Source organism: Polyergus mexicanus, unplaced genomic scaffold (assembly GCF_030449975.1).
Source record: "Polyergus mexicanus isolate NDT 795.1 unplaced genomic scaffold, iyPolMexi1.0 SCAF_11, whole genome shotgun sequence".
In the NCBI taxonomy this organism is placed as follows: Eukaryota; Metazoa; Arthropoda; class Insecta; order Hymenoptera; family Formicidae; genus Polyergus; species Polyergus mexicanus.
In genome coordinates, this window is record NW_027223331.1 from 212949 (window position 1) to 236522 (window position 23574).

Consider the following 23574-nt stretch of genomic DNA (forward strand, 5'->3'; position numbering starts at 1 on the left):
ACGTCTATATACATATATTTAATATACAATTTATATATTAACAATAAGCTTGCTATTTTAAAACTTAATTATATTTCATAAAAATTATCATCATGATGATTCCATAAAAATTGCGAGAGAATGAACAAAATGACATGACAAAGAAAATACATATATTCGGAGATATTATGTATCTTAAATTATTTATAAAATTTTTTATTAAGAATATACAGATATATATTATTATACAGAGATATATATTATTATATACTGATATATAATAATAAATCTCTTTATTATATATATTTTTACCCGTATATAGACACGTTTTCGCGTAAAAAAAGTCTTTAGTATTAACTAAATTCTAAAAATATAATTATAGAATTCTCTTAATCATTTCTTATACGATATAAGTTTTTATTTATATATACGTATCTATACGTTTCCAATTAAAAAATTAACTTAAATATTAAAATAAAAACTTATATTGTATAAGAAATGATTGAGAGAATCCTATAATTATATTTTTAGAGTTTAGTTAACACTAAAGACTTCTTTTACGCGAAAGCGTGTCTATATACGCGTATATGTATACATAATCTACTTGTTATTTGTAATTAAGACAATATTCACCTCTTATGTTCACCTCTAGATCTAATTTTAAAAATTTGTTTGATTCATTCTTTACAAGAATTTGAAAAAGTAAGAAGGAAAAGAAAAATGTTTTGAAATAACTAAAAGTTTTAAAATTTACTTTCTACAATTCATCCTTGTCTTTTATAATTGCCCAGTCCTCCTTGATCAAATCCGCACCCTTCTCGCCTATCATTATCGTAGGCGCATTTGTGTTTCCACTAGTAATTATCGGCATGATGGATGCATCAATCACTCTTAATCCCTGTATTCCGTGGACCTTTAATCGTGGACTCACGACAGCTGTGGGATCGTTTTGTGGACCCATCTTGGCCGTTCCGACAGGATGATAAATCGTAAACGACATATGTCGCAGGTTACACTTCCAATATTCTTCAGAATCAGGTTCAGTATCACGACAACCCGCAATGTTTAAGTGATGCAATCTTACTCCATGCCGTTTAAATGACTCCGTGTTCATCATTTCTTTCACGACATCCAAAGACTTTAACATCGTTTCTATGTCCTCTTCTACGGAATAATAATTGGCAAAGATTCTGACTGGATCCGCCGGATCTTTGCTACGTAGCCGCAATTCGCCTATGCTCTTCGGCTTTAGTAGAACAGGTACGGGAGAGAGTACCGTCTCCTCTCTTGTAATTCTTGCTATCTCTCGACTTATTTCTTCGTTTGCGTAAAACTGCGTGAGTGCAATGAACGTTTTGTCCTCTTGCCCTTGTTGAAAATGAATATGATGAAACTGTATGTTTGGATACTTGGAACTCGAATCATGTACGTTAACGAACCCATGAAGATCATGAGCTGCGCTAGTTGCCAAGGGACCTCGATTGTAAATTAAGTACTCGTAAGCTTCGTCTAATAAATATGCGGGCGAAGGTGTTACGCTGTGATTTTTAAAAACCCAGAACATGCCGGACCATCTAAGGTGATCCTGAAGATTCTTGCCGACAGCTAAATCAACGACACTAGGTATTCCCATTTCGTGTAAATGCTGCTTAGGTCCGATGCCGGAGAGCATAAGGAGTTGGGGACTACCGATGCTGCCGGCTGACAGGATCACCTCCTTCGAGGCTTTCACGTCAATTGACCTTCCGTCTTTCAAAGTCACGCGTACTCCGACGGCTTGAGTACCATCGAGGAGAATGGCGTCGGCTCGAGTAGATTTCATTACATACAGATTACTTCTATCTTTAATTGGCGACAGGAAGGCTTTCGCAGAACTCATTCTGCGACTTTTATCCACGGTGCCCTGGGCTATGCCATATCCGATATATTTTTCGCCGTTATTAATAATGTCCAAAATAGGCACGTTCAATTCGCGAGCGGCGTCTAGAACCATATTAAATATACCCGGATTGGTATAGTTAAAATACCTGACATTTAATGGTCCGTCATGACTACAGTATTTGCTTCTCCACTCGTCATTATGTCCATGACCGCAAGATTGCGATTTCTTGAAATATGGCAGGACTTCATTGTAACTCCATCCTTCGTTTCCCATTCGAGACCATTCGTTATAGTCCTCATCGTTGCCATAAACATAAAGCATAGCATTTAGAATAGAGGAGCCGCCGAGAGCCTTACCTTTTGCCCATTTGCATAATTTGTTTCTGCTACCGTGGCAAGCAAATTTTTCGGGTTCAACATCGTATGAATAATCCATCGGTGAGTCTATTTGCAATAAAAAGGTCGCCGGAATCTCGCTTAGTATTGAAGGATTCTCGCCAGCTTCAATCAACAATACTTTCCAGTCTTCTATTTCGGTCAAACGATTGGCCACCACAGATCCAGCGCTTCCACTACCAACGATTATGAAGTCAAATTCTATATTAGAAGTGGCAATCTCTTCTGAGCGATCTGGGGGGTAGATATCACTGGCTAAACTGCATTGCGCTGCTAGAAGCGTTTGCACCAGTTGTGCGAAGATATTAGCGGGAGAACCACTCGCTGCAGCTGCACAATTAGCAGCCAAGCACGCTTCCATGATTCAAGTGCACGTACGAAGCAATTTATCTATTGAAGAAAACATTTTTTAATATTTAATCTATCGCTAGAATGCCTTATACAAATGAGTACATAATGCAAGTAAGAATCAATTAAATATGTCTAAAGATAAATGTTTCTAAGAATAAGAAATTATTTTGAAATTTAATATTTTATTTTAGAATAAAAATTTTGCAGCAATTATTTTTAGTACATTTGCGACGGAGCCACAAAGACATTGCTAAATATTGATATTAATGCTTCGAAAATACAGATAAAGCGTATCGGAGGAAAATCACTCTTTAAAGAAATAAGATAAAAGCCTCAAATTTATTAAATTATTTGTTTTTATATTTTATAATATTTCAATTAGTCCCAACTATAATTATTATAGAACCATAAGAAGTTATAAACGTGATAAGAGATTGTACAGGATTTGCTTTCTGCTATATTTCTCTATTTTTGTTAATAACTGGAAAATATTTAGCCATAGTTTTTTTGTTTTTTTAATGATTGTGTTCTTAACATTTTAAATATCTTAAAAATATCATTCTCATATTATATTTCCAAAGTTATCAGAATCTTGCTTGTCGATTTATTAATATATGAGTATAACTTTTTTAAAAATATTATTTTGAATATGATTTCGCGAATACATGAAAGTTTATTTTATTTTTGTAATGAAAAGATTGCATATGCTTAGTAGAACTGTAATATATAGATAGATAATTATGTATATGCGTTTATTAACAACTATTGAATATATGTAATTTTTAAATCTTTTTACTATATTTTCATTTCTTAATATTATATGCAACGTTTTGAATGAATTGAATTTAAAATTATATCTTATCAATACTACTTGATACCGAATAATAATGTCGTTTCTTCTATCTGGCGCACTTCATGATTTAATTAAATGCGATTTACATGATTTACTTTTATCGAAGAAAATATTTTTTAATACATTCGTAAAATATTTTTCAATATTATTATTTTCAGTATAAATGATAACAAAATAAATATCATTTAATATACTTAATATAATGTATTATTTTTATGACATCGTAATTTCTCAAGGACCATCTCTTAAAACCAAGATCATTAATTTTCATGGAGGTCATAGTCAATCCTATACAGCACCAAGTCTAAAAAATGGCTAACAATAAAAGATAATATATTTTTTGTAAATGTATCTTTTAGTGAGAGCGTATAATCGATGAAGAGATGACTAATAGATAACATATGTCCGATTAAAAGTCATCTTGTAGCCTTAACCTATAAGATATTTAAAAGACATCTTATTTTAGACATTTTGAATCGTTTTAATATGTATCATAGAGTTAAAATTTAATAAATGCGATTATATTAATGTTACATAAGTATAATAAAATTGAGTATTACAAATAATATATATTGCATAAATATTTTTGCCATTCATAAATGTGATTATATCGTGTTTATATATTGCAATTATATCCTATGGTATATGTATGGAAAAAAACATTTGGCCCAACACATATAATTAAATTTAAAAAATTTAATTCATGAAATTAAACATTTTATTTGTGGAATTTTTTTATTTATGGGAGTTAAAACGGATGATTTTTACACAGTTCTTCGGACAATTTCTGTCTGAATAGTGAAAATCAAACATTTATCTGCTCAATTTTCCAAAAATCAGTTCAATATCTGAATTCTCTGTGTGAGGATTGTATCAGAAATTAAACTGATAGAAATAATTACAATCTTATTAGCCTCACTTTTCATTCGTAAACCAAAAAGACTTTTAGTTATCTTTTCGCTTCGGCAAAAGATAACTAAAAGTCTATCTCTTAAGTTGTCTTTTCGGCAAAATGAAAAAATGTTTTATAAACATTTATTTAGACATCTTTCAAAAGACGATCTTTTTGTAATCGGAATCCTTTATAGATCTTTTAGTCTTGTCGAAAAGATGGCTTAAAAAAGTCATTTTTTCGACATCGTTTAGTTTTATGTGCTGTCTGGGATGTTAAGATCAAATAAGTAAAGACTATCCAAGCAGTATCTATTAAAACGAATTATTGTCAAATTCTTAATTATTTGACACACACATGTACATATATATGTATCTGAGTAAAAAAAAAAAAAAAAATTGAAAATCATAAATTAAGATTTCATTAAAAGATAACACATTTTTAATCTAAAATTGTCTAAAAAATTTGGTAGTCATTAACAGCTTTAAAAATTATTTTCTTGAAGAAAGTTCTTCAGTTCAATCATTTATAATCTATATCTGATATTTCAATATATTTCAATATTTTTTTAAAGAAATGTGTATTCCATTTTTCACACTAATTTTGAGAACTAGTAAAAATCAATAATGATTTAAATAAATAGATATAAATAAATGATAAGATAAGATAAGATAAAGATAAGAAATAAATAAATAATAAAATAAATGATAAAATAAAAATATAAATGCATTTCTTATACAATATAATTAAATTGATAGCATACTATTTTCGCAAACTATTTTTTTTTGTAAACTGTATACAATTAATTAAAAAGAAATTAATTCAGTATATACTTTTCAAAAGAAATTGTCTACTCGTTATTTATATCATTGAATACTTTAATATCTTGTATAATAATAAAGAGTTTGAGGCAAAATAAAATTTCGAAATATTGATTCTTAATTATTCGCTTTATATTGTTATATTTCTGAACTATTAAGATTAACGAGAGAAAGCGAGTCTTATTTTTAATTATATAATATTCAAAACTAATTTCCTCTATTGTTTTAAAAAATTTCTAATTTTGGGTTTTGCAAAATGCTGTTTAACGTATCTTGAAATTTCTATTCGAAGACGATCATGTAGCAAGATTGAATTTGTGAGGAATTTGTAAAAGTACAGATAATAAAAGTGGAGAGATACAGAAGAACAATAACCTTCCCTATCTAAATAAGTTCATGGAGGTCCAGTTTTTTTATCGCAGCAAGAAAAAAATCGTTCATGATGTATACATATATATGTACATATATTGATCATTTGACCTTGTTATTTTGAAAACACATATTCTGTTTTCTCAGTGTCATGGGATAGCATCGTAAAACTAATATATTTATATCTGACTATATGTATAATATGAATTTCGAAAATTAAGTCAAGAGTTATCGTATTGTGCAAAGTGACTATTGAACATTTGAAATATGAGGATAAATTATTTAGAAAAAAAGTATAGAAGCGATATTTAGATAACATTTCACACATAATATATATATATATATATTTTTTTTTTAAGATATTACTTCAGAGTTTACAATCTCTTTTCTTTGAAATATTTTTTACGTGTATTTAATGATTACTTTTCTATTTACAGATTGTTGTTATACTCATTGGAGAAAAATTGTTATTTTAGTTTAACAAGTATCAAAAATATTAAGTATTAAAAATAAGCGTTATTTGATATCGGTTAATTCTTGTAAAATGTAGCAAATAATCTTTAAGTATATGAAAATGTAAATCATTTATGCGACGCGGTATGTGTTTATTTATTTATTTTATTATTCTACTGAATGTATGATGATGTTTTATTTATTACTTATTTTGTAAACTTCTATGTTATTCTGCCCATACGTGTAATACATTTAAAGTATTTAAAACTGTAAATCCTTAAATATTTATTCTGTTTATATTTTTTAGAAAGTACACGATGAAGCTCGTACTTTTTCCGAGGCTTTAAATGCAATATTTTTTAGAACCATCAAAGTGTGTATAAAAAATAGATATTTTATTTAAATCAATAAATCTGAAAAATGTAATATATATTTTTTAATTTGTTAAAGGAATTTAAATTTATATCATCTTCAATTGACACAAAGATATTTTATAAATAAATATTTCCACTATCTATCAACATAGGAACATGATTTTATACGTAATTGAATATGCGTGATAATCCCGACCTTGAAAATTGTACTTTAACCTAACTATTAGTTTATACTAATAGGATATTAACAAGTGTTTTTCTCACTATAGAAACGTATCTTTAGAAATGCATTTTTCAATATTATACAAAGTAAAAATTTATTTATATTATATATATACAATATTTAAAAAAATTTAATTATTTACAATTTTCTTTCTCTATCGTCTTATATAAAATATCTTTCTTTTTTTTTTAACTACTAATTATTTACTTTGATCGTACACGCGCGTTGCCATTCTAGAAAGAAGATTTTTCTCGTTTTCTCTTTTACATTAATTTTTTATTCAATATAATTATTATTCTTTATATTATACATAATAATAATAACTCTTTCTCTGTCTCTCTAATTCTGTTAAACTATAATTATAATGTATTATGTAATTATAATTGTAATGTAATTCTGTTAAACTATAAGTATAATGTGCGTGTATCTAATTATAAGCTAATTATAACTATATCTAATTAGAAATTTTTAGAAAACAGCTTACCGATGAATCCTTCAAGTTTCAACGACAGCTTGATTCTTACTGAAGGCCTGAAAGATCTGCAGTTTAAAGCAGACTGTCCCTCCTTCCATCAGATGATGGTTCAGGCTAACATTCACATTCAACACGCACGCGCAAGTTTGCTTATCATCCTTTTGTATATTTTTATCTAATCAAGATATTTAAAATTATGTAATCAATTGATCATATTTTTGTATCATTATGAAAACAAATATGTATAAAATATGAATACGCAGAATTGTGCATAATTCACAATTTGTGTAAATAAGTTACAAAGTAATATAAAATAATAGTAAAATTTACAGTTACAATTAATGTTTTTAAAAAAGAATAAAAAAAGTGCATAGTCAAGTATGTCAAACAAAATTTATAATGCACGCATCATAATGCATAGAATAATGTATAATAGCATATTATGCAATGTGCTATTATTTCACATTTTGCGGATCTATTCTGTTTTTCTTTTTAATTACATGCTTATATAACTTGATAACTAAGCGCTAGAATCAAATCTCTCTTATATTGTTATTAAGACTGATTAAAGGTGAAAATGCTTCGATTATATCGTTAAAGCTTATTTAACTGAAAGCTTTCTGAACGCAAAAGCATTTTTGAATAGAGCTTATAAAGTTATTGTCCGTCCTTAAAATATAAAACTGCATAATCTGCTAAAATAATGATTTTTGCAGATCTTATATATCTTTTGAGAAACACGCTTGGTTTATTTTTGTAGAAGAAAAGAAAAAAGAAACGAGAAAATTTCAAGCATAGTAATTATCAAAGTTTGCTTAGACTTTATAATTTTTTTTGGGGGGGGGGGGGGAAATACAGATCGGAAAAATGTCTATTATGTAATCATTTAATTTAATTTCTTATTAGATTTATCTTGCGTCTTGTGTAATCGTTCAAACTTTTTTGATAAGATCTTTTTTTCTCCTTTTTATGTTTCCGTTAATGACTGTTGGCATGATAAAAAAAATTCTATCATGTTTGATTTACTATCAGATAAATTTCCATTTAATTATTCGACCAAGTTAATAGAATCATATATATTTTAATGAGTTTACTTAACATATGATGATAGATAATAACTTGATGTGTATGTAATAAGTTGACGAGTATATAATAATGTTAATTTCAAAACATAATCTGTATTTTATAAATACAAACGCAGCTCCACTACACATATCAATTTTACAATATATTTAACTATACAATCTTCTATGTTCCATACTTGACTTTGAATTGCTTAAAATACCATATGTATTAACTTTTGGTTTTTTAACAGTCACTTTTTCTAATTTATCAGAAAAAAAATTCATAAGACAACTTTAAACTAAATGTAAAATATAGAAATAAAAAATGTGTAACAATAGATTAATGTGGTGCGTAGATTAATGAGTTTTATTGCATTCATACTAATATATCCATTTCTCTGCGAATAGAAAATGTTATTGCTACAGTATACTAAATATATATAACACAAGATCTATGTTAAAATTTAGTATAAATAATTTTTAAATAAATGCATCCTATAATATATAATACAAGACTTGAGAGAATGCAAGTCTCAGAGTGTAAATACAATATTATATATTCATATCACACTTTAATTCGTAAAGTAGACAACTTGAGCTATGAAAATCTATATTACAAACAAAACAGTCTATTATATGATTGCAGTCTAATCAATAATTAAAGAAATACAGAAATAGTTTAGCGAACAATATATATATATAATTGAAATGCTGATTCTTCACTCCGTCTGCTTCTCTTCGTCTTTTGCGGGATTTTGCTTGGATTTTTTTGATTTTTCTCGTTGCTTGTTGATAAAAGGTTTTCCAGTACGTTCGATCTGTATTGTTCTTTCCATTTCCTCTTTCAATGGTCGTTTTCTAGGCGCAACAATTGTCAGAAGACCATCAGAGGATAGCCTGGATGTCAGCTGCTCGATATTAGAGTCCTCCGGCAACTTGCATTTCCTGACGAATTGACGAGACACCCAGCCGTGCTCGTCTCGCTTATCCTCGTGCTTGGCCGTGATGATAAGACAATCATCCACGATCTTTACCTCGATTTCGTGCGGCTCGAATTGTTGCACGTCCAACACTACCTGGAAGTCATCCTTGTTCACGGGAGGAGGAGGGACAGATGAACCATTGTTCTCACGTTGCTGCATCAATTCCAACAGAGCCTTGAGCTGATTCAAGGTGGGATTCTGTCGCGGTAACATGTCCAGATAGAGGCTGGTGCTAGTCCTAGCCGGCGACGATAGCTGTTTCGGGCGTAAGCTCATTGTCAGACCCAAGTTTTGGTTCAGCATACTATGAGGATGCTCTAGATCGTCCCCCCATTCGGAAAACAGCAACGGGATGAAAGACATTTTTTCGCTCTGGCACTGATCTATTAACAATATATATATATATATTAGATAAAATACGAGATGAAATAATTTGTTCTTAATTCGTGTTATCGAATTTACGTACCACAATACAACTGCGTATATACTTGTTATATATATCACGTTACAACATTCACAATACAATCCGACTAACAACAGCTGATAAAAGATACCGACTAATACTGACAGATGACAGATACTAACATAATATGGCTTCTAGCCGGCGTATATATACCAGCTATACGCATGCGTCGAGAAACCTTTCGATCTTTCGAGACAAGAACGAGCAAAGTTTCTCGTACATTCCGGCAAAGGAATAATCGCGAACAGATAAATTTTCGAATTCTTCGTCGCTGAATGAATAAAATACGAGTCCTATTTTAGTCCTTTAGTTTTATTTAAATAGAATAAGAAGAAATAAATATTTATTAAATTTAATTTATCATGTAAACCTAGTAAGAATTAATGAAAAATATAATATATTATTTAGGCACTGTGCCTAAATCCGATTCCGAGATTCCGAGCAGTTGAGAATTTCGGATAGTTTATATTTTAAATTAATATATGTAAATTAAAACGCGATCTTAATATATTTTGTATCTATTTGCGTGAGAAGAAGAAATTAGCTCTCGATAACGTCAGTTTTTTATTATTTATATTTGATTCGTGATGAACCAATAAAATGTATTCAAATGTGTTATTTGCACCATCGATTTTAATGAAAGTGCACAAACTTATTCATAAATTAAAGTTTAATTATCTTCGTCTTTATCTTCTTCATCATTTATTAGTATTATATGTTTTGGGTAATATTAGTCATTTGTGGTATCGGGATGGTTATGTTGCAGATACGAAATTGCGATCAAATATCATCGATCGTGAATTTCGAAGGAAAACATAATCCACGCAGTTAATATATATTGATAGCTGTGATTATGATATAATTGTTCTATGATCGTAAATATTATAGTATGACATTATATTGTCGCACAAGAATCATATTTTTTTCTCTTATCATATTCGAATTATACGATTTAAATTTAAGATTATCGAGAATGAATAATATGGTTGTCGCAAGTGATGAGTACACACACACACACACACACACACACACACATATATATATATATATACGACATACCTGTACCGACTGAAAGTAATATAGTTCATATATTATCGCGTGAGAAAACTCTGTGAAGATTATCTACCTAAGATAAAACGTCTTGCACGTCTGGTCGATGACAGCGCGATCTGTGAATCGAATATTTGCTCTCTCTAATTTTCTCTATACTTCGTGACTCAAACGACTTCAAATTTTGAATTTAATACATACTAGAACGAAGAACAAAGTAAAGAGTCTCTTTTAGTAAGAATAGACACGTAATTTTGTTCAAGTCTCATCTATTTATTAGTATGTGATATTAGAATCGTTTCATCTTGTTTCTCTCGTAAATTATTCTACTCTTTCAATTCATAAAAAGAATCGTACAAACATACATACGCAGAAATGAAGGAGGAAAACGTGTTACACATAGAAATATGTCAATATGCCAACAGGTATTGTTGATTTGAGATTAAGTTTTATTTTGCCGAATGTATTATTGTGTAATATGAATTTATTATCTGATCTTTGATGAGAATTGAGATTGTTCATATCATTGTTTATGTTAACCTTAAAAGTAATTGAAATGTAGTTTGATTCTATTATGATGCACATAATATCATTGCAATTTGATACAAGTAAATATCAAACGTCAAATATTACGCCATGAGAGAATAACTGAAAAAATTATTTCATCATGTTTATTCTTTTGACTACTTGACTAATTGATTTCATGGAAAAAGAGAATATTTTTTTTCATATTTATGCATACCTTTTTGCTTTTTTGCAAAGTTTATCGAAACAATCAAGTATAACACAAAAACTTGTCATCGATTATTAAAGGCTTCATTAGTGTAACAGATGTTCATAAACAATTTCAATAACAATTTGCGTGCTTAGCTGCAACTAGAATCTAAAGAAAGTTTTCAAATTTATATTTCATCATATGAAATTAAATGGTTTGATCGTACTGATTGTTTTAGCACGTTGTCGAAAGAAATAATTGAAGAGACAGTAAGTGCAGAATTTAAATCGTTGAAAGAGATTTCTCTCGATACTATTCTATATGGTAAAGATTTTATGAACAGTATAGTTATGCAAAATCATGTTGAATCTATAATATGCTCATCTAATTATATAGAGGTATTATCAAGTTTTTTCCTTTCATTTTATGCGGAAAGATATATTCTGTGCATATATATATGTTATACAGATATGTACATAATTATATTTCAGAAAGGAAAAATTAAAATTGAAGGAGCTACCATTAAATATTATATCTATAGATTGACACAGGAGGGTGCTGCGACAGAAACAATGAACTGCGACTCTGATGAATTGCCAGTCGCGTCTCATTGGTTGTTACCTGCGCAGGAATTTCACTACATGTGGGAGAGTCTATATTATGATTGTGACATAAAAAATAATGTTAGTAAATTTAGTAGATAAATTTGTATATACAATATTAGAAATGATTTTTTGTGTATACTGTTAAAGTCACTTGAGGTATATTTTATTATAAAGATTTTAAATTAATTTTTGTCTTTATTTATTTATTTTTTTTTTTTTTAGTTATTACGTTTTGTGGAGACAACAATGTTGTTTTCTGATCTCGCTGTTAATTCTAACATTATAAGTTGGAATAAAGTGGTATTGTTGCACGGTCCTCCGGGTACAGGAAAGACCAGTATGTGCAAAGCTCTAGCTCAAAAAGCCGTAATTCGTATGAGAGATCGCTTCACTCATGGAGAATTCATAGAGATAAATAGTCACAGTTTATTTTCAAAATGGTTTTCCGAAGTAAATATTCAACTATTATTTATTTTTATCTTGCGCTTCACACATAGAACATTGGTATAATGTAAAATCTTGAATTTATACATATTAGCTAATAATATTCACACAATTAGCTAATGAGATTTAGATATTAATGTACCATCTAGTATCAGGTATAACACGTAAACAGATATTCTGTATTTTAATAGAGTGGGAAACTTGTTATGAAGCTGTTTGACGAAATAAAAAATTTGGTACAAGATGAAAGAGCATTGGTATGTATTTTGATTGACGAGATAGAATCATTAGCTCACGCACGTAAATCGTGCAACAACGGAACCGAACCATCTGACTCTATACGCGTTGTAAATGCGCTGCTCACGCAATTAGATCAAATCAAGCGATATCCAAACGTTTTAATCTTAACGACGAGCAATATGACGGAAGCCATAGATCTTGCGTTCATCGATCGAGCTGACATCAAGCAATATCTTGGATATCCATCTGAAATCGCTATTTATAACATTTATCATTCGTGCCTGAAGGAATTAATGAGGGTACATATATTTTAATTCTATACGATAATGTGTAAATGTGAGAAATATAGAAAATAATATAAAAAATTGATTAGTGATTGCATTAATAAAATGTCTCTATCTGTGTGCCAGAGAGAGAGAGAACTCTTTATAATATTAGCCTATATTGATAAGTTTTAGTCAAATATTAATACAATATATTTTTTAATTTAACATTACTATATTATATATTATTTTTTTGTCTATTCCAGACTGGAGTTTTGGAGCAAGAAGAAATATGCGATATATCGCAGTTAAAGCTATTCGGATATACAGAGGATTCGAACACCAAGAACAGTTTAAAACTGTTAGAACTTAGTCGGGTTAGCGAAGGCTTGAGCGGTCGTACCTTAAGAAAGATACCATTTTTGGCGCATGCTCTTCATTTATCCGCAGATAGAACTACACTGTCCAAATTTCTGAAAGCCATGCATTCGGCTATTCTGAAACAAGTACAGCAAGAAGGCGAATTGCAGCAATCGTGAACAGAAAGGTTACTTTCCTATTTATTAGCATTTATTTATGCTATTATATAATTTATGCTATTTTTTTTACACATGCTTATATATCAACATATATTATTTAATAATACGCTTTTTCTTTTATTTGTCATAATTTTTTTTAGTTTTTTATAATAAATAATAATTATCGCAGATATGATTAACCCCTACTAAAGTCGATTTATTATGGACATATGTAAAATTGGAATAATTGATTTTATATAACTTTGGAAACAAATATCTAATCGCTAATTTGAAACAAAATTTAAAACTTCTTTTTATGTATGCGTTTCTTGACCTAGAAATATGTCATCGAAATATGAAACTATATAACAGTTTTTATAAGGCTCAGTTTTGTACCGATCCTGCCTCTCGTCGTGCAACCGCCATTAAAATCAGTGAGATGCGACCGCTATTAAAGTTACGCTTCGTTCCGCTTCGGCAACGCGGACTATACTTTGCGTCGGTACGTAAGTTCTTTATACAATATTATCGCGATATATCTTTATTTCGACTATAGACAAATACTACCGTAACTATCTTACTTATCGGGGATAAAATACAACGAACATTGCGATAATAAATAACAAACTAAAATGAATTAATAACGATATAAAGATACACAACAATTGACAGTCTCTCGTATATACTTATTTTATATATATCAGGAGTTTCCGATATAAATATTAGATTATACAACATTCGCGATATTACCAACATACATTTTGTATAGTATACACATATATCTCTGATTTGATATAATCTATATTAAATCATAAAATATACGCTTGTTAAGAATGGCGCTAGACTGATAGAAAGAAAATGAATACAAGCAAAAGTAAAATTTGTTACATAAAATTTGTTGCTGCGAGAAGTAGAATCAGACGATGAAAAAAAATGAGATTTGACATTGGCGTAAAGTTCATATTTTTTACACGATAGTAGGCGGCTGCAGAACCGCCGGCGCTCTTCTAACTTTTAACGCTTCTGGACTCATAGCACGCGTCTGCTTCGCGATGTGATTGTAATCGTACGCGCTTTGCCCATTGTCCAGACTAGATTTTCTCGTGAAGGTCTTTGCGTGAGACGAATTAATAGATTTTTGTTGATTTATCGACGTGCCGTTATAGAACGCGTCAGCCGCGATACTGCCTTCCTCCATCATCTCTTGTCGATATCGTCCACGTCGTATTCTTAGTAGTGAGTATACGCCGATGGAGATCAGCAGCAACAGAAACAGCAGACCGACCGCCACGGCCGCAGCTATTACACGCATCTCTGTAGGATCTCTTACGATCAACTTGATATTCGTCGAGTCCCGACCCTTCTCACTCTCTACCAACAAAGTATATATTCGGGCATCCTCCTTTTGCAGATCCTTAATCTCTAGCTTAGCCCAGTAACAGTTTGTCACTATTTTGTTCTCGACGATAGGTTCCAACGGCAGGGCCTCATACTTTGGATGGATGTTTTCCCCTGTTAAAAGTTCAAAAGAATTAGTAAAACGTTAAAAGACAGAATAAACATTTGTTATCAACTTGAATATGTTTTTGAGAAAGGATTTTTACATTAGATTAAATCGTATTGCGTACCAGCTCGAATATGAGAACTACCCCACTGCCAAGCGACCAGTTTCGGCGGCGGCCGCGAGCAGAATCGGGATCTGAGCCTGTGTACAGGTTCACCGGCCCATCCGATGGACTCGTAAAAATCCCGATCGCCGGGTAATGGCCTAGCCTGTATCTCCGGTGGTCCGGTAACATGTAGCACGTAATGTACATCACTGGCAGTTTCCCGTTTGACCCCGTTGATCGTGTTGAAGGCGATACAACGGTATTCCCCCTCGTCGGACCACATGATGTTCTCAAGACGCAGACGTCGACCACCACCCTTGTTCTGCACGTGGTTTTCGATGGTTTCTGTAGAACCACCGCGAAGATGTATCCATCTGTATTGAGCGGGTGGATTGGCATCGAACTCGGGGCATTCGAAGGGCTCCACCGCGGAACTCAGCAGAGCTGTTTCCTCCATGTCCAGGGAGGTATCATTTTCTATTCTCTTTAATTTTGGTTCATCTATGGAGAAATATGCATCAGTTCTTTTTTATGTAAAACTATAATAAGTAAAAAGCAGTATTATGGAAAAATATTATAAATTGCATTTTTGTCAATGAATTTACAAGATACTTGCAATCTTTCTTTTATCTGTCTGTATAGGAGAAGAGTCAAGCATTAACAACTTTCACAGGAATATATAATATAATATCGCACACAATACGTCTACATATACGCGAGGACCGTCATAGCGCGCTGTTTGATTCTACGAAGAAAGCGATACGTAGATTTGAAAAAAAAAGAAAGGTAAAGAATAGAAAAAAAAGGGGTATCAGTGGGTATATCAGAAGTAAAGTATTGTAATTGTACGAACATTGCACATCGAGTCTGTAACTCGCGGGAGCGCTTTCACCGATGATGTTGGCCGCCTTGCACGAATACAGACCAGCATCGTGCCTCTTGACCGGCTCGAAGCGCAGCTCGGCGCCCCATACGCTGTCATTCAGCTGCGTCGTTCTGCTTTGTATCAACGACGGCGGCGACGGCGATGCCCCGGTATCGGCCAACGATGCGTCGAGCGGTACTGAGTCTTTGAACCACTTGATACTCGCAACCGGATTAGCGTCTGCCAGGCACTTGAGGCTCAAGAAGTTTGCCGAATCCTCTGGAGCAATCGTAAGCGGCTGCGGACTCGTCTCGAGTCGCACTTCCGGCGAATCTGAAAGTACCTCTGTTACACACATGTTGCAGGACTTTATCCATCGAGAGACGCAAAAGATCTTTTATTTCCGAAGATCATATTAAATCTGTATTAGAAAAGTGAAAATAATGTATTTATCAGCTTTTCATTTATTAGCTTTCTCTAATACATGTTTTAAATTGTGAATCTAAAGTAATTAGAGATAAATTAATTTACTTTATAAATTAATTTTTAATATATAGAAATAAATTATTTGAATAAATAACATAAGGAGAGCTATCAAAGATTAAAAGCAAAGAAAGAAATGATCTCTTCTTTAATTCTTATATATATTTTGTGGAAAAGATATATATTTTTTTTTGGCTTAGAAAATACATTTTTTCGTAGAGTTTTTGAAAAAGCTTTCGCGATGATTATTTGATATCCTATTTAAAAACGATGAAATTTATACTTATAGATAAAATTTTTGTTTATTGTTTTAGAGAGATCTATTGTGTACGTACAATGAACGTCCAGTCGCGATTCTATACTGGCCGGCGTTAAACTCGATGGATGCACGGTCACACATCGGATCGGCAGACCGTGATTCTCCCTCTGACCACGCACCCGTAGAAGACTATGAGCCGCCCAGGTCTTCCGATTATCCACCTCTGTTGCGTTGTTCTGCTCCCCCAAAGGTTCCACCTCGTCGTTCCCTATGAACCTGCTCGACAAATTTGCCAGCATTACAAGTATGAGAAAACTTAACACCTCATTTAATTTTTAAGCAGACTGGAAACGGTCTGCTTTATAATTCACGAATTAGTTATGGACAGTTTAATATTGAAAATTGAGAACTCGGGCGATAAGTCCCTTTCAGTATTTTCGCTCAAAAAATCGATTCTACAATTATTTAAGAATTCAGAAGTGAAAGATAGTTTGTTATATAGATACAGAATCCCTTTTTTATTATATATATATTTCAATTTTTTTTCTGTCAAGGAAAGGTCCATCGACCTGTTCAGTTTGATGCGTTACGCAAAGAATGTATAAACGAAAGTTTGATGTTCGTGATTAACCGAGGATATAGTTCCGTTTCTGCGAGTGATTCACATAATCAACTGACCGCGGACTAGCCTTCTTTCTAGAAAAAAAGGAAGAAGATCCGTAACCCTTTTCTACTGTGGTTCACAGGCGCAGCGACGGGATTACGCTCGCGGCCAGTTTCTCCGTTTCTATGGCTATAATCTACATAATTATACTCGGCATGGCCGTGTCCGCAATGCAAAGAAAAAGAAAACATCGGGCAGAGATCATTAAACCGCGTAGCTATTATTGGTCGTAAAAGAATGCGCAGTCGATATTGTTTCAGACAAGTCCGAACGAAATTCTTTATTAGGATCGGGAACGAGAAATAAATGCGTGGGAACGCGAATGTTACAAATGTTTCTCTTGAAATAGATTCGCGTACAAGTCGCTAAATTTTCTATAAGCAAAACGCGAAAATAAAAAATGGTTACTCTTGCGCGGATAAGAATATGTAAAGGTGCTAAATTACGAAAAATTGCATGAGCGCAAAAGTTTAAAACTTGGCCTGGAAGATTAAAATGATTTCACAACGATTTGCGTTGCCTGAGATGTTACATTTGGTAAGACAGTAACATCATGCCGGAAAGAACTTTAACTTTTCCTTCAAAGGTTCCATTCATTAAAGAGCCCCTTGTGAAAAGGAATACATATGCTACTATTCAGGTCTTAAATTACATCCCCTGGTACTCTTCTGGGAATAAATGAAGCATACACTTTCAAAAGAAGCGCGTGCCATCCGTAGAACAGATGTTTTACATCGTAAGAACATAGATAAGGCGCGGCTAAATTCATCAGACCGTAAACCAAAACGACGATCCCTCCGCGCGGCCCTTTCCTGTATAAACATAACGTTACGGATTCTTGTGCTCTCAATACACTACACTACAGTGAACTGTCGATATTTATGTTTGAAAATGACCATATTTTTTTACGAAATAAATGCAAGTGTAGGAACGTGAAGCGCGCAACTTAGCTTCACAATGGTGTTGTATACGTACAAAGTGTTAACATGGACTTTTTAGCGAGTTTTTGTTTGGCAAAAAGAATTGCAAGGAAAATTGTTTCGATTTTTGTATTTTAAATACTGGGATGTCGTTTTAAAATCACGAAAAATATTTATAATATTCTGCCGAAGAGAGAGAGAGAGAGAGAGAGAGAGAGAGAGAGAGAGAGAGAGAGAGAGGAGAGAGGGAGAGAGAGGGGGGGGGGGGGAGAGAGAGAGAGAGAGAGAGAGAGAGAGAGAGAGAGAGAGAGAGAGAGAGAGAGAGAGAGAGAGAGAGAGAGAGAGAGAGAGAGAATTTTTGTGAAGAAGAATTTTTTTTGGTATTTACTATTATTGGGAAAGATAAATATACTATAAATTCTGAGAATTTTTAAAAAAGTACGCTTTAATTTTAAAAAAGAGATTATAAGATTTTTTATGAAAATGGAAATATATTTTATATGATACATGTACACATAGCTAAGTTTAGTGTAAGAAATTTATTTATTTTCTTTCTTTCTCTCTCCCTTCTTCACTATATTCTTTTCTAAAATTTTCTGATAAAGCGTATAAATTATCTAGTATTTCTTTAACCGATTATTACCACATTTTCTCCCTATCAAAATCTATGTGCAATGTGCATGGTCAGCATTCCAATAGTCGTTCAATAGCTAGTCTAAAAGTAGAAATGTTTTACTCCTAATCGTCTTGTCTCGTCGTCAGGTAAAAGGTCGCCGGAGACAAATGGATCCATTCGTAATTATCTGGTATAAGGTTTAAATCTTTCAACTTTTTTTTCTATCGTTCTTTTCTATCTCAGCCATATTAGAATACTTCGTAGAGAGAAGTAGCATATAGTTTTTTATTATTGATCAATACAAATGCATAAAGGGGATGAGGAAAAGAGAGGAAAGGCGAGATAAAGCAGAATATTAATTCTTTCTTTGATAATATTTTATATCGGCAGTGACAACATAATTTTTTATGATCTCTTTAAATTTTAGACCGAGTCCGATATATATGTATGATTATTTTTCACAGTTTTTATCGAACAAGTAAATATCAAATTTTTTTTCCTTTTAATGTATAAATCATTTCTTTTTATGTGTTTTTTGTTGTTATATTACTATAATCTCACTGTGACAATATTCGTTGCCTTTAAGGACCAAGAGTGTCAACTTACCACTTGATGAGGGCGGGAGGGTTCCCGTATCTCGAAACGCATGAGATCAGGACTTCTTGTCCCTCCTGCAACGTTAGCGTAGCGCCCAAAACAGCCCCCCCATATTCCAATTGAGGTTTCCTGGGTTTCACTGGAACACGCATTAGGATGCACTTAGATAAGATAAAATGAGACAGAAATTGTTGTGTTTGGGTTACCCTCGATTTTGCTTCCTTTTTAAGCGAATGGTTATATATAATCGTGATCTTATCGTTACGGTCATGAATAACCGTCCAAAGAAACCGATTGAGCCACTGGAAGCTCTCGACCAAATTTACATTAACACGGATATTGCAAAATTGCGGAAAAGTAGAGCATAACGATCGTTTTGTACGTTTTCTTGCATCACTCGAGGTCAATGTTCGCGGAATATTAACGATGCTTCCCCCAAATGGTTTGACGCCTTTTAATAAGATATTCGAGATTGCATTAGATATATGCTAATACATTGTATAAATTATATGAAAATATATAGATATGAATTATAAGAAAATAATTTTTTTTTTTTTTTTTTTTTAATAAAAAATATACGCGGCATATTAATTGGGCGCAAATATTTATAAAACAAACTTTTACAACGCATGAATATGCGAAATATTGTACTTTTCCATAATCATCTTATTTATATTATTTTGCTAATTAACTTTATATTTGAATATATTATGTGAATATAGGCTGTAATAGTTATTATATAGTAATTACATATAACATCGCTCTTTCTATCCTTTTATATAAATAATTTTTATTATCTAGATAAATTATTTTTTTTTAAATTTAATCTTTACTACATTGATAAGGAATATATTTACATTGCATTTTGAACAAATATATTTTTCATTTGTATGACAGAACATATGGCGAGGAAAATGCGAGTAATTAATAGATGGATTAACTTTCAACGTATTCTGAAAATTATAACACAACCGTTTCTTACTTTATCCTCTATATATTTATAATTGATAGTACTCTATGTATTTCGGTGGGAGAGAGATATCATTCTCTTATTTATTACAATAAAACATTATATGTGAATGAATTGCTGAAGTAATTTTTCACACAGGTCAAATTCTCACCCCTTACGAGCAACCTGGATTGTTCGGACGACAGTGCGTCCTGGCGGATAAAGTCACTGGATGTGACCTGACATTCCCAGAGGCCGTCATCAAAGTGTAGGGAGGCTCGTCTGATCAACAGGGTGCAGTCGCTGCCGCGACTGCTCGCCCATTCGTACTTATTTGGATGCATGCCCACCGGTCTCCGGTCCTTTTGCCAGATGCACTGGCCGCGCTTATCCTGCACCGTGCAGGGTAGCTGCACATCGTCACCGGACGATATTTCCTGATAGAGTGGCGGCTTTTCGATAAATTGTTGTTCGCCGACGACCGAGTTGCGCCAAGTACACGCGACAAAAAGTAATATTGATAAAACGATCGAGCGATCGAGCGTCATTGTTGCGATAGAGCCAGGAGATTTGCAATTGAATCGATCAAGGCATCTTCGTTAAATATTGAAAGAAGGATTCGTCTAGAAATGGTTTCCTCTGGTATAAAGATTATCGAAAAATGAATAGATTTGGTAAACGTTTAGATTTGAGGATTTATGGAGTGAAGAAATCGGAAATTCAATGGGTTATAGATTAGAATACCATAAAATTTAAGGATTTATATATTCGAAACTTTTTTATAGCTATTAGGATCCGAGGATATGAGGATATTTTGTAAATTGCGAAATGTTTTGATTTGAGGGTACAAAGTCTGTAAATTAAGAAATTCGTGGATTTTTGAGGATTTATGATTTAGAGAAACTGTATAGGAATTTATGAAATAGAAGAAAAGATATAAGAGAAAATAAGAGATGTGTATAAATATAAGATGCTGTTTAATTCAAGAGTTTGCGTCAAATGAAAAATTATATCCTTCAGAGAAAATAATGTATATGAACAATCGAAATATGCACGGTTGAAGATTCTTTCATCGATTTCAGAGTTCGAAGTAAAATATGATTCACATTACGTTTGCAGATCCACTCACAGATAAACAGAGCATACTCCGCCTTACATTTCGCCATCAACGATCGATGGAATAAATGGTTCGTAATCGCGGAACATTCACTTGTGAGTCTCTTGCTCGAAAATTCATTGAAGCAGCGCGAACTCGCTCAGGCCTTGCATTTTATTGCCACTCTTAATAGCGCGAAAGTCCGCGAGCGATCGAAATGGTTCCGAATGCTTTCACCAGGATTATCGTTTCGTCTCTCGGTGCGGTAAAAATAATGTTATAATTTTTTTTTATAAAACTCTGAATAAAATAATTTAATAACTGGATGAGTGTGTTACCGATGTATATATTGCATCGCACACCATTTTTTAATGATTGATCTTTGTTTTAGTAATCCGCGAGAATATTTGTCACTGATACAATCAATCGCGTTTATAGCCACGTAGAGGCGCGCACGATCTATTCGGTGACGGTAAACACCGACCGAATGAGCCGCCAGAGCCGCCTTCGAATTTGAAGGGTCGTATCTCCACGCAACTGACGTAGCGCCTCCTTACGGATTGGTGAAAACCATACCACTTACCTGAATTCTCTTTTCTTTAGTGGTCTATTCGATTATCATTTAGTATGTTATTTAATTATTATTATTTAATGATATTTATGTTTGTTTTCGAGAGAAGTATTTCTGTCATTTATGAGACATTTAATCTTTACTCATAAATAAACTATCGAATAATTGTCTTACGGAATAATAGATTTCGAAAAAAGGAATTTCAATCCTATGAAATGCTTTATAAAATAGAGATTTTGACAGCAGCTATATAAATAAACAGATATGACTAATAATAATCATGTGATCTCGGTATTTACATACGTACAACATTTTTTCAGCGCATATTACTTTAATTATTTTAGATTATTTTGTTAAATAAAATTTTATATTTGAACTGTTTTACATATCAATAATCGCTCTTGGAACAAATTAAAAGTTAAGTATGTTATTGATTCTTCAATTTTCAAAGTCAATTCTTTCGAAAACAAACTTTCCTAAAAGAAATCTTTTTTTAAACTTATTTTTGCACACAAAACATCACTCTTTTCACGATTTCAGACACATTTTATATAAAATTTTCTTGTGTATTATTTCTTGATAAATAACGATCCGCGACTGACAATGTTAAATCGTGGACACTTCAAGGCAGATTTCTTAAAAGTTCGTAGAGTCGTGAATTGTATTATTGTATCATGTAAACGACGGTATAAATTTATACGCAACAGGAGAAAGTGGCAGAGACAATAAAACTATATTAAAAATTCAATTTAATCACACACACACACAAATTTCATAAAACTGTTGTAATGAGAATAACACAAAATAATGAATTGAATTTTTTTTTTTTTTCTTCATAAAAAGACACCAATTCGAAAGGATTAAAATATAGCGCGACGGAATACTTGGCGCGGAAAGAAAGTGCGCGGTAAATAGAGTGATTGTCCAGGACGCGTGTTTCCAGTAGCATGACGTGGAACGCCACGAATCGCGAATTAAACCGTTAAAAATTGAATTATTCTTTCTCTTAGAAATAACGTGCGTATATTCATTATGCAATCTTATAAAAATTCAAGTTAAAAATTCGGCAGTTATTTGCGACGCGAAACATTACGAATTGATACGAAGAATTATATTCTTGTCTCCGAAATAATCTATAGTTTTGTATATTTAATATACGTAAATATATAATAAGCCAAATTATTTAAGTAAAAAATACTCGACGATTATATATATGTATAGTATTGCTTAAAAGTTATATTATTTTAATTATTAATAATTATATATATATATTTTGTGCAAACCAAGATTATTAGCATAAAAATCATGATTCTTATATTATTCATGTTCACTATTGTAATATGGTCATATTTACTTTTTAATTCCGTGTAATAAACATATGATATAGATTATATTTTCGGGAGAAAAATTTAATTCGACTCTCTTGATTTAAATCTTAAGTTATAATGTGCATAAATTCATATTGAAGCGTTATAAAACATCGTAAATACAGGTCGTACTTGTCGAATTGTTTAGTAATCGCAATATATTTA

At 32.0% G+C, this 23574-nt stretch overlaps 4 protein-coding genes across 12 annotated transcripts; 1 reads left to right on the plus strand and 3 right to left on the minus strand.

The window, feature by feature from the left end:
* Nucleotides 1-409: 409 nt before the first annotated feature.
* On the minus strand, nucleotides 410-7156 carry LOC138937448 (glucose dehydrogenase [FAD, quinone]-like). Its single transcript, XM_070303754.1, has 2 exons — nucleotides 7077-7156; nucleotides 410-2646 (listed from the first exon to the last, which is right to left on the minus strand). The coding sequence occupies exon 2, from the start codon at nucleotides 2615-2617 to the stop codon at nucleotides 737-739; it is 1881 nt and encodes a 626-aa protein (XP_070159855.1). The 5' UTR covers nucleotides 2618-2646; nucleotides 7077-7156; the 3' UTR covers nucleotides 410-736.
* A 1131-nt stretch (nucleotides 7157-8287) lies between these two features.
* LOC138937542 (protein lethal(2)essential for life-like) lies at nucleotides 8288-9691 on the minus strand. The gene is made up of 2 exons (XM_070303912.1): nucleotides 9581-9691; nucleotides 8288-9497 (listed from the first exon to the last, which is right to left on the minus strand). The coding sequence occupies exon 2, from the start codon at nucleotides 9475-9477 to the stop codon at nucleotides 8851-8853; it is 627 nt and encodes a 208-aa protein (XP_070160013.1). The 5' UTR covers nucleotides 9478-9497; nucleotides 9581-9691; the 3' UTR covers nucleotides 8288-8850.
* A 1142-nt stretch (nucleotides 9692-10833) lies between these two features.
* Pch2 (pachytene checkpoint 2 protein) lies at nucleotides 10834-23327 on the plus strand. 9 transcript variants are annotated; one of them, XR_011447538.1, is made up of 10 exons: nucleotides 10834-11052; nucleotides 11581-11740; nucleotides 11834-12025; nucleotides 12170-12397; nucleotides 12583-12930; nucleotides 13161-13441; nucleotides 14579-15808; nucleotides 15889-16177; nucleotides 16685-16933; nucleotides 20535-23327. XR_011447538.1 is itself a non-coding variant. In XM_070303992.1 (7 exons), exons 1-6 carry the CDS (start codon nucleotides 11003-11005, stop codon nucleotides 13431-13433), a joined length of 1251 nt encoding a protein of 416 aa, XP_070160093.1. In that variant the 5' UTR covers nucleotides 10834-11002; the 3' UTR covers nucleotides 13434-13441; nucleotides 14579-16287. The 9 variants fall into 9 exon arrangements, 3 of the variants coding, with proteins under 3 accessions (XP_070160093.1, XP_070160094.1, XP_070160095.1); XR_011447536.1 differs by having other exon boundaries at nucleotides 14579-15489; nucleotides 15665-16177; XR_011447535.1 differs by having other exon boundaries at nucleotides 14579-16177.
* LOC138937591 (synaptogenesis protein syg-1) lies at nucleotides 14242-20953 on the minus strand. Its single transcript, XM_070303995.1, has 6 exons — nucleotides 20548-20953; nucleotides 19436-19565; nucleotides 16706-16905; nucleotides 15876-16220; nucleotides 15041-15523; nucleotides 14242-14924 (listed from the first exon to the last, which is right to left on the minus strand). The coding sequence occupies exons 1-6, from the start codon at nucleotides 20921-20923 to the stop codon at nucleotides 14380-14382; spliced, it is 2079 nt and encodes a 692-aa protein (XP_070160096.1). The 5' UTR covers nucleotides 20924-20953; the 3' UTR covers nucleotides 14242-14379.
* Nucleotides 23328-23574: the final 247 nt, after the last annotated feature.